The following is an 11,264-nucleotide window of genomic DNA, read 5'->3' on the forward strand; positions in this document are numbered from 1 at the left end:
ATATAGTACAATAAAAGGTACACGACAATATTATCACTATATCTCAGCAAGGTAAATAAAACTGCTAAACGATGTTATATACACTGGTGATTTATTATCAATAACATGTGCTATTGTATTATTATCATTATTGATTTCACCTCATGTTTCATTAAAACTAATTACTAGATGTCAGGAAGGTAACAAATACGTTTCTAATCTGTTGGCTGACTTATGTTATGGACATTATAGTTACTACTGTTCGAAATCAAAATATACTCAGGAACATTAATAGGGATTAGGTGAAAAAAATCTGCTTATTGAAAAGATGAGAGCAAAATTTTCTTTAAATCGTGTAACAAAGGATAGTGATTCAATGATAAACCTTCATTGAAGTGAGATCATCTCATATATCAAACTCTTTTGAGTATTAATCTGTCTATAGCCAACTAACTGGTCAATATAATATGTGTATAGTGTGTGAAGAGGAGGTTTTGGTAAGTACTGAAATACCAATATTCCACTAGATGATTCTTCAAGTCTCAAATGACAAGGCATATGAGTTTTACCTTATTTAAGATTTACTGTGACTCTACAGTCTTAAAAATGAATTCATGACTATTGTTATTTTCAGAAATTAAGACTTTAATCCCGAACCACCGTATCGTTCTTAGGAGCACGTGGGAAAAAATATTGTCTGAAGTCTATAGAAGCAACAGTAGACACAAATGACCATTTTATCGCATTAATATCAAAACCAATAATCCGAATTTACCATCTAAATTTTTGTCATCGTATTAGGATCGGACTTTATGTATTACAATATTATCAATTGCATAGTGTCTTTGATGTCACCAGAAATATCCACATGAGAGACTACTCAAGAGGTGTCAAACGACTATCGTGTACAACTGTATATAGCAGATTGTCTGGAATACAAAAATTTTCGGTGGTCAGATTGTGGATATAATTTGCCGTCATCGGCTGGTAAAAAAAATCAGTTTGGAAATATATAGAAATATATCATTAAATTTCAATAATCAAGTCATATAACTCGTGTCTGAATAGCGTTCACTAGAAGATATGAAAGGACTGGCATAGATAGAGTATAATACGTCAATAGTTTTTCTCAATATGTGAACGTATAAATCCTTCCTTTGGATTTCAACGACCTGTCACGTAGTCCAACTTACAACACATTTTAATTCTGAGACGTGAAATAGGAAGCAATTCCATTTATAGAACTCCATATTAATTTGCTATTTGACAAGACAAACATACCCATTTTATTTTTGTTTTATTAGATAATAATGGTTTTGTAACTGTACCAAGTGGTAAATGAAATTGTCTTCAAATGAAACGTTGAACTATTGAGAGGATATCATGATTTCCTGAATGAGATTAAAAATTTCCGTTTATAACTCGCCTAATTATTGTAAATATACTGGATGATGTCAATGAAAACACCTCATGATGTCAACAATCTGTCGGAAATGCAGGTCAAAGCGTTCGGTGCTAAACTTCACGACACTGACATATTTGAAGGACCTGAAACTTTTGTAGGGAAGCGAAACATGAAAATGGAAAATAGTTTTACGGAAAATTTCACTAATAGAAAACACGTAAGACCAAATTTTTCTTCATCCATATCGTGTCCTGAAATACTCACGGATGAATCTCACTCAAGCTATACTCATAAAAGACGATATAATTCTGAAAGTACACCTTTTCTTGGTAACAGTTCAGATGAACGACTTTCTGTATCTTTACAAGAAGACAAATTTAGGATTGGAGAAGACGAGAACGGAAAAGGTAAAAGTCTCTTTTTGAGAAATTGGTTGCAATCTCTAGATGAAGATGGTTATCAAGGAAACACCTCCAAAGGAAACCTGAAATCTGGTTGTTCGAAAGGGGATAGCAGTGTCACTGTGCATTGTGCATCAGCTAGTCATATGAATAATAAAGTACTATTAGAGGTCGACGTAGATTTATTTAAATCCTCTAATGAACCAGTAGAAATGTGTTTACCTATAACTACATCTAAAGGAACAGAGACTGCTGTGATTACCATGAAACTTGTAGAGACTACTGAATCCGATCATAGTTCTCAAACGAGGAGAAATAGTTTAAGGTTGCCATCTGAATCTGGAATCGGTACCTTAACAGGTTCTCTGACATCATCCAGGCGGTCTAGTTCCGGTTCCAATTGTGACAGACGTCTATTAGATTTTAGAAGTGAACCTCCTAGTCCCGAGAACAGTAAAGGAAGACACCATTTGAACTTTGTTAGGCAAATGGATTTACATGCTGATCAGAATAGTTTCAAATTTATTGGTAATCTAGTGATTCCTTCAGTGACTGTTAGTGATTTCTCTGAATTGGAACATGGTGATGAAGATTTAGGTGGAACATTAGCTTATGACGATAAGAATAAATGGTTGTCTGTATCCTCGGGGTTAGATCCCGATTCAGATGAATCCAGCTTATCCTGTTTTGATCTCTCTAGCACAGATGATGAAATGAAAGAAATTAAACCACAAAGAAAAGCAGTGAGTAGATTTTTATTATCACATGATGTGATTCTGTGTTTTCAACTCTTCTTTATTTTCCGGGTCAAATAACTTTGGATGATTTGAGCATATGCACAAAAAAGTTGATGAATATAATCCATGATTTAAATAGATTTGTAGCCTATGCTATGTGACGAGCAGAAACCATTCATAATTTCAGAAAGAGTTATTTCCCTTTATCAATTTATAGTTCTGTTTATGTTGCGTAATGTTATGTCTTCGTCACATATTAGGTTTTTTCCTTATATTGTATTTCATATTTTAAATGTCAATTAAAACATAATTAATAACTGTTGTATGTAGCAAAATGTAGAGTGACTGATGTCTCTTGGGGACCTCTTCAGTAGCAGACAGTTGCAACAGACCTTTCTTATAAAATTATGTTTGATATTTGTAAACTATTATTTTATTTGTTTGTTCAAAATAAATCCGTAACATTTTAATTAAAACACACCTTTATACATGCGTTTCAATAATTGAAACAGGTTTTAAATATATCTTTTTTTTAATCAATATCAATCCCATTACAGGATTTTAAATTCCTTTTAGCTATTTACCCAATATACAGTTATATAGTTCATACAAATTAAATGTAAATTCTGGTAATCATGGCACAGACTGGTGCAATTCGGAGCTCCTCACAATTTTTCTTGCCTGATTCATATCAGGGTGTTCATCATGATAAGTTTTATTGAACCTTGTCTGGTTGTCATTGATTTGTAATATAGATAATGTAGAAAATTAAATCAACTAGAAACTGAGCTTAAAGGGATTGTAAGGAAGTTTTTAGAACTTGATTTGTGTACACATAGCGTTGAACCTTTGCACTTTTCTGTCAGATGTCTTTGCTTCTTCACTCTAATTAAGTACCTATTTTTTTATACGCCCACACGTAAGATGGACGTATATTGTAATCACCCCGTCGGTCCGTCCGTTCACATTTGGCTCGTGCTCACTCTACAGGCTACAGTTCTTTATGGATTCTTTTGATTTTTATTTTGTATGTCAATGTTGTTATGAAGATGATCCCTATTGATTTTCGTGATGATCGGATAATTTTTCACCGAAATATCGTGTCTGACTTGACGTTTTTCTGTATTAGCTATATTGTGCAACTCGTGCTCACTCTACAGGCTACAATTTTTTACAGATTCTTTTGATTTTTATTTTGTGTGTCAATGTCATTATGAAGATGATCCCTATTGATTTTCGTGATGATCGGATAATTTTTCACCGAAATATCGTGTCTGACTTGACGTTTTTCTCTATTAGCTATATTGTGCAACTCGTGCTCACTCTACAGGCTACAATTTTTTACAGATTCTTTTGATTTTTATTTTGTGTGTCAATGTCATTATGAAGATGATCCCTATTGATTTTCGTGATGATCGGATAATTTTTCACCGAAATATCGTGTCTGACTTGACGTTTTACTCTATTAGCTATATTGTGCAACTCGTGCTCACTCTACAGGCTACAATTCTTTACAGATTCTTTTGATTTTTATTTTGTATGTTTATGTCGTTATGAAGATGATCCCTATTGATTTTCATGATGATCTATCGATTTTCATGATGATCGGATATATTTCACCGAAATATCGTGTCTGACTTGACGTTTTACTCTATTAGCTATATTGTGCAACCCTGTGCTCAATCCACAGGCGACAAGTTTTTACAGATTCTTTTGATTTTTATACGCCCACTCGAAAGATGGGCTTATATATTGTAATCACCCTGTCGGTCCGTCGGTCCGTCCGTTTACATTTGGCTCGTGCTCACTCTACAGGCTACAATTCTATACGGATTATTTTGATTTTTATTTTGCGTGTCGATATCATTATGAAGATGATCCCTATCGATTTTCGTGATGATCGGATAATTTTTCACGGAAATATCGTGTCTGACTTGACGTTTTACTCTATTGGCTATATTGTGCAATTCGTGCTCACTCTACAAGCTACACTTTTTTACAGATGATTTTGATTTTGTGTGTCAGTGTCATTATGAAGATGATCCCTATCGATTTTTGTGATGATCGGATAATTTTTCACCAAAATATCCTGTCTGACATGAAATTTTACTCTATTAGCTATATTGTGCAACTTGTGCTCACTCTACAAGCTACAATTCTTTACATTCTTAGATTTGTTGATTGTTTCGTTTTGTATTACATTTATCAGTTAACAAATGTACACAGCCTAAATAGTAGGTCTTGAGTTATTTCCCTTGAATAAAAAACGTGTCGTATTATTTTACCTAGTTCTCAATCAAAAAACCAAACAGTCCACTAAAGACAACATTATTCCTTCTAGAATAATTGCAGTTGTCAACATGATGGCTGGAGTGGCTAACAAACCGTTATTTTGTTAGTAAAAAAGTGGAAGAAACTGTTCGTAACTGTATTGACATTTTTTGTTCTGGATTGTTCTGCAACCGAGGAAAAAGATGGCGGCTGAGACGAGTCATTTCCGATTGAGTAAATTATAAGAAGTGGAAACGGCAAGTTGAAGTCTATTTGATGGCTATTGATGTGCTGGTGGTCATATTCTGGACATATTCGATCAATTTCAGTGGGATGCAGAAGAAGATAAGAAAAACACTGTGAAACTTTTCAAAAATTGGAAGAATATTATAATCCGAGATGCACTGAAGTTGTAGAATCATTTCGATCTGGAATCATAAATACTCAGAATCAGACAATTTTGACACTTTCTTAACTGAGCTTAGAACAAGGTTCGATTCTTGTAATTTGCTGAAAGAGACAGAAATATCAGAGATAAAATTGTGTTTTCAGTGACTGGTAAATTACAAGAATTGCTTTTAAGAGAAGAAAATCTGGATTTGACCAAAGCTGTAAAAATCTGCAGAGCCTATGAACAATCCAATAAACATGTGAAAGAATTAAGAGAAACATTAGGCACAAGTACGTCTACTCAAAGAGTGAATCGAGTGTACAAAGAAGATAGGAAATTTAATAATTTTCCATCCAAGAAAGCAACGCCAAGAACAAGTTCTGGAAATACTTCATCTTCGACGAATCAGAAGCCTGGACAACAGAGACGTGGTCAGGAACATTATAATGAGTGTGATTTCTGTGGTTACCATCATAAACCAGATAAATCAAAATGTCCAGCATGGGGTAAAACTTGCAATAGCTGTAAGGGTAGAAATCATTTTAAGAATAAATGTAAGAAGATTAATGCAGTCATTAGTAACAGTCAAATCAGTGACGACGAAGAATTTGATGATAGTTGGCTTGCTGTAGTGAAGAAAAGTCGCAATGGAAATTTTGTTACTGCCTGTATGAACATTAATGATTTGGAGGTCAGATTCCATTTAGATACAGCCTCTGATGTCAACACGATTAATGAAAAGTATGTTCACAAGAAGCAAATCAGGAAAACCACAACTCGTTTGTTAATGTGGAATAGAACTAACCTAAATCCAATAGGTAAAGCTGAATTGACCGTCATCAATCCACGTACAAGTGAAGCCCACAAAGTACTATTTATCGTTGTACCTGATAATCTAATGAGTCTTCTTGGCCTGAAGGCTACGCAAGAAATGGGTCTAATAACATTTAACGATGAGAAGTTCATATCAAGTGTTAAAGTTGAACCTCTTGGTAATCTTGGTGAAGTTAGCCTTGTAGTAGACCCAAATGTTTGAGAAAAGGCGTTACCATGCCGAAAAGTTCCGCATTCTCTGGAAGAGGAAGTGAAAAAAGCTATAGATATCCTAGTCGAAAGAAACATTTTAGTTCCTGTTACTGAACCAACAAAATGGGTGAGTCAAATGGCAGTTGTTCGTAAACCTATTGGAGCTCTCTGCATATGTATCGATCCGCAACCATTGAATTCTGCTCTGATAAGAGAATATTACAAGTCATCAACATTAGATGATGTTTTTCCAAAGCTACACAACGCACAGATATTCTCGAAAGTCGATGTTCGTTAGGCTTATTATCATTGTGCCTAGAGGAAGAGTCAAGTTTATTAACAACTATGATCACTCCATTTGGACGTTATAGATGGTCTCGTCTACCATTTGGTTTGAAAGTATCCAGTGAAATATTTCAACGCAAACTAATAGAAGTTTTGGGTGATTTACATGGTGTTTTCACGATAGCAGATGACATCATTGTCGTTGGATGTAGTTCTACTGACATAGAAGCCAAAAGAGACTATGAACGTAAACTTGCTAGTTTATACCAGAGATGTGAGCAGCAGAATATAAGACTCAATGATGCGAAGAAAGAAATAGCCCTGACAGAAATTTCTTTCAATGGTCATAGAATAACAAGAGATGGTGTGAAGGTTGACAATGCTAAAGTTAGAGCCATACTCGACATGAAACCACCTACAGATGTTTCTGGTGTTAAACGATATTGTGGTATGATCCAATACATGGCGAAGTTTTTACCTGATTTGGCAAGCACACTTGAACCAATTCGAGCTTTAACAAAAAAAGGCACTGAATGGTATTGGTCCAAAAAATGTGAAGATGCATTTCGCAAAACAGGCAAAATGTTAACTAGAGCACCCGTACCAGCTTATTTTGACATAAAGAAGGAAGTCGTCATTCAAGTCGATAGCAGTAAAGATGGAATTGGAGCTGTTCTCCTACAAGAAGGAAAGCCTGTAGAATTCGCATCTAGATCACTGACCGTTTCAGAACGCAATTGGGCACAAATTGAGAAGGAGGCGCTGTCAATCTTGTATGGGTTAGAACGTTTTGATCAATACACATATGGAAGACCCGTAAAAGTCCAAAATGATCACAAACCTTTAGCTGCTATATTAAAGAAACCATTAAGTAGTGCTCCTAAGAGATTACAAGACATTATGATGAAACTTTATAGATATGACATAGAGTTTGAATTCGTGAAAGGTGTAAATCTAGTCATAGCTGATACGTTAAGTCGAGCTGTTGTTGATGATTCTCCAATGGTGGATGAAGAAGGTCCAAGAATCATGAGTATCAACATATTTGCTGAAATACCTGATGAGAGATTACAGGAAATTAAAGAAGCCACAACGAAAGATGAAACACTGCAAGAATTACTTTTGGTGATAAGTAATGGATGGCCTGAACATAGAGATTCTCTTCCTGGTGATCTCAAACCTTATTTCGATATGAGAGATGTTTTAAGCTATGAAGATGGAATTATTCTTAAAGGAGAAGCTGTTGTGATTCCTAAAGAGTGTCGTGCTGATATAAAGAATAGACTTCATAGTGCTCATTTAGGTTATGATAGTATGATAAGACGTGCTCGTGGAACTGTATTTTGGTCTGGAATGGCCAAAGATATCAAACAGATGGTTGATTACTGTGAAGCTTGTCAGGAAATGAAACCAAGAAATCAGAAAGAGACTTTAAAACAACCTGATACTGTCAATCAACCATGGGCTAAAATTGGTACTGATTTGTTCGAAATCAAAGGTAGAAATTACCTAGTTTCTATTGACTACTACTCAAATTTTATAGAAGTTGAACTATTGACTTCAACAACTAGTAGTCAAGTGATTCAAAAATTTAAGAAACAATTTGCTAGAAAGTGATAGTTTCTGATGGAGGTCCTCAATTTATTTCCCAAGACTTTAACATTTTATGTAAAAAATGGGGTATCTCACACATCAAATCATCTCCTGGTCATCAAGCCGCAAATGGAAAAGCAGAATCTGCTGTTAAACTGATCAAACATATGATGATTAAAACTTTGAAGGATGGTGGAGATCAATATGAAGCATTATTAGAGTTGAGAAATACACCTCGTCAAGAAACAAGATCTTTATTACCAGTACTTACAAAGAAGATGAAACATAAGCCATCGTTTGAACAAACCAATTTTCCAATTCCAAAGCCAATAACTCAACCATTTATCGAACTAGGCTACCATCAACACAAAGAACTAACAACATCAGCATTCAAAGTTTTGTGAAAATCAAATTGAAACTTTCGTTTCTATACAGCTATACTTCTTTTGCTATGTTGATCTCTTAACTGGTGGAAATGTTTATTTTTTAAAGCAATTCAACATGTTCTTCCAAGATTTCATAAATTACAATATAGGCAATTCTATCATTCTAGATGAATTAAAGAAAACACCTGTAAAAGTTTGATTATAGTCTTCAAATGTTAAAAGAACTAAATTTTGCTTTAATGATTTTTATGGTTAAATGGACAGATGTGTCAGTAAATCATACTTTACTCTCAGAATAGTTTCGATAAATAATCAATTTCAGACACCCAAAATTTTAGAGAGATGATAAGCTTGTGAACGAAATAAATAAAAAGTTAAACTTCTTGTTTGAGTTCTATTTGAAGTAATCATGCGATATTCATACAGTTTTAGTAGTAGTTCTAAAAGGTTATTTACATATATTCAAGACCCATATCAACCCCCCAAAATGCTGCACATGTACCTTTAATTTTCAATAGAATGTAAGAATGATTTTATTTGATAAAACGAAATTGTATCATTTTTTTTTCTTATTGTATATGACATATGATGATTCTGTTGACCACCATCTATCTGTAGCGCTATTCAGAATGCACAATTCAGTAAAAAACAATTTGGTCCATATATTATCTTCACCAATTAAAGCAATTCCTTTTATCCTTGGCAAACCGATTGCCAGAGTTGCATAGATAAATTTTTTGTTAAAAGAGACATATTGGTGTTTTGATACAATTTGACATTTTTTGTAAATTATACTTACCTTGATTAATCACTTGACAAAAATATTAGCCTGAAGCTATATCAATATACTTTATACAAAAAAATATTCATCATGTCAAAACTAGCTTTTGGACATTTTCATACTTTATGTTATTGCAGGCAGTGTAAGTTAACAAAGTTTTATCAGTTTAATCAGAAGTTTTAAGTAATACTGTGTGAAGAATAGAGCAATCTTCAAACTGCCTGTTTAGATAATGATTTATCAAGCTTTTTACTGTGAATATGAAATTGGAAGAATGAATTTCAAATTGTGAATCGATCAGAAAATATTAAAGTGAATATATGACAAGCCTGAGACACAATAATAAAATGGGTACCAGTATGTAAACTAAAAGGGAGTTATATAGAAAGAATGCTAAAACAACATCTAACAATTAATGAGGAGTAATTGAGCAAGTCACTCTTACCATAGTGTTAAATTGAATGCACAATTTAATTTACAGTTGAAAGAGTAAACAGGTGAAATAGTGTCTAGAGGAAAATGAGTTGAAGGAAGAAAGAAAGTTATAATTTTATCAAGTTAGGCTGGTTTACAGGTCAAACTGTCATTGACACTAAAGATTTAACTCTCCCTTATTCATAGAACAGCCTCTTATGGCAGGATATATATTTAGCACGATGTCGTCTAGGTTTGTCTTTAAACTTGTAATCTAGACCAGTGTCTTGTTCTTCTATTTATGGAGTAAATTTGACCTATCTTATGACTGTCCAGTAGAGTGAGGTGGATTATTTGGGATTTATTTCATACAGTAAGAAGAAACTGATGTGATGTGATGAGAATGGAATGTTATAGAGAATTCAAAATATATGTCAGTGTAATTGGAGATGATAATTTTAAGGATCAATTATTTTCTATATAGATGAAGCAGTGTAGGCTACTAGGATATTAAATATTTTATTATACATACCAGCCTGATGATTTGAAGGTCAAGTTTCAATTTCTGTGTTGTTGTGTACTCAACTTTCAGCATTTCACAATGTATGTCATAGTATAGAGAACTCATACCATGGATAATGATCTAAAAGATTAAAGGGATTATAAATAGGTTTTCTAAATTTTGTATGTGTATCAGGGACAACAATAGCATCAATTTGCATTATTCCACTAATACTAAGTGTTTTATGACGTCACCCCAGCAAAGGTGTTATATGATACAAGCAAATTTTGCGGGGGTGACACTATAAAACACTAAGATAAAGATAGAAAAGATCTGTATAAAATATAGATAACAGAAGAGCTGTATAAGATAAAGATAACAGAAAATATGTCAACAGAAAACCTGTAAAAACTAAAGATAACACAACATTTGCTAAACATAAAGATAAAAGAATACCTCTAAAAGATAAAGAAATCTATAAAAGATAAAGATAGCAAATAATCTGTATGAGATAAAGATAACAGAAAATATGTCGAACTGAAAATCTGTAAAAGCTGAAGATAAAGAAATCTGTAGTAGATAAAGATAACTTGAGACTGTTTGAGGCTTCAATCTTCAATAGGATTTAAAGGGTGTACAACACATTCAATAACAATTTTAATATGCTACTTATACAAATGTAATATAATGCTTTGTGAATCACTCAAACCTCAAATCTTATCACATATTCTTTACAAAAGATAACTTCCATTCTATACAATTTGTAAATTATTAGTCCAAAACCAGGACCTGCTGACTCTTGAGAATGTGGTTTAAAAAGATCTTTTGGAGGGTGGGAATTGGAGATGAAGAAAAATTTTTTAAAAAATACTCAAACTCCGTTTAAAGTTAAAATAACATATTTAATTGTTTGAATGCACAAGTTTCATTTTTATCACACATCTACACCTATTATGTTGTTGTATATGATAAAAAATGAGGAGTGCATGCTTGCAGAAAGATATAAAACACTATTAATGAAAAAATTTCTGCATTTGTTATAAAGCTTTGATCAGAGACGAGAAAAGAGTGTATAGGACTAAGCATGCTCAGT

General features: G+C 33.4%; 2 protein-coding genes across 2 annotated transcripts; both read left to right on the forward strand.

Annotated features, from left to right (window-relative positions):
• Positions 1–1,430: 1,430 nt before the first annotated feature.
• On the forward strand, positions 1,431–2,600 carry LOTGIDRAFT_156805 (hypothetical protein; the record flags this gene model as incomplete). The annotated part of the gene is made up of 1 exon (XM_009048077.1): positions 1,431–2,600. The coding sequence occupies one exon, from the start codon at positions 1,431–1,433 to the stop codon at positions 2,598–2,600; it is 1,170 nt and encodes a 389-aa protein (XP_009046325.1).
• A 2,396-nt stretch (positions 2,601–4,996) lies between these two features.
• LOTGIDRAFT_156806 (hypothetical protein) lies at positions 4,997–8,492 on the forward strand (the record flags this gene model as incomplete). The annotated part of the gene is made up of 3 exons (XM_009048078.1): positions 4,997–5,027; positions 5,346–5,615; positions 8,149–8,492. The coding sequence occupies 3 exons, from the start codon at positions 4,997–4,999 to the stop codon at positions 8,490–8,492; spliced, it is 645 nt and encodes a 214-aa protein (XP_009046326.1).
• Positions 8,493–11,264: the final 2,772 nt, after the last annotated feature.

Source organism: Lottia gigantea, assembly GCF_000327385.1.
Source record: "Lottia gigantea unplaced genomic scaffold LOTGIsca_12, whole genome shotgun sequence".
Classification (NCBI taxonomy): domain Eukaryota; kingdom Metazoa; phylum Mollusca; class Gastropoda; family Lottiidae; genus Lottia; species Lottia gigantea.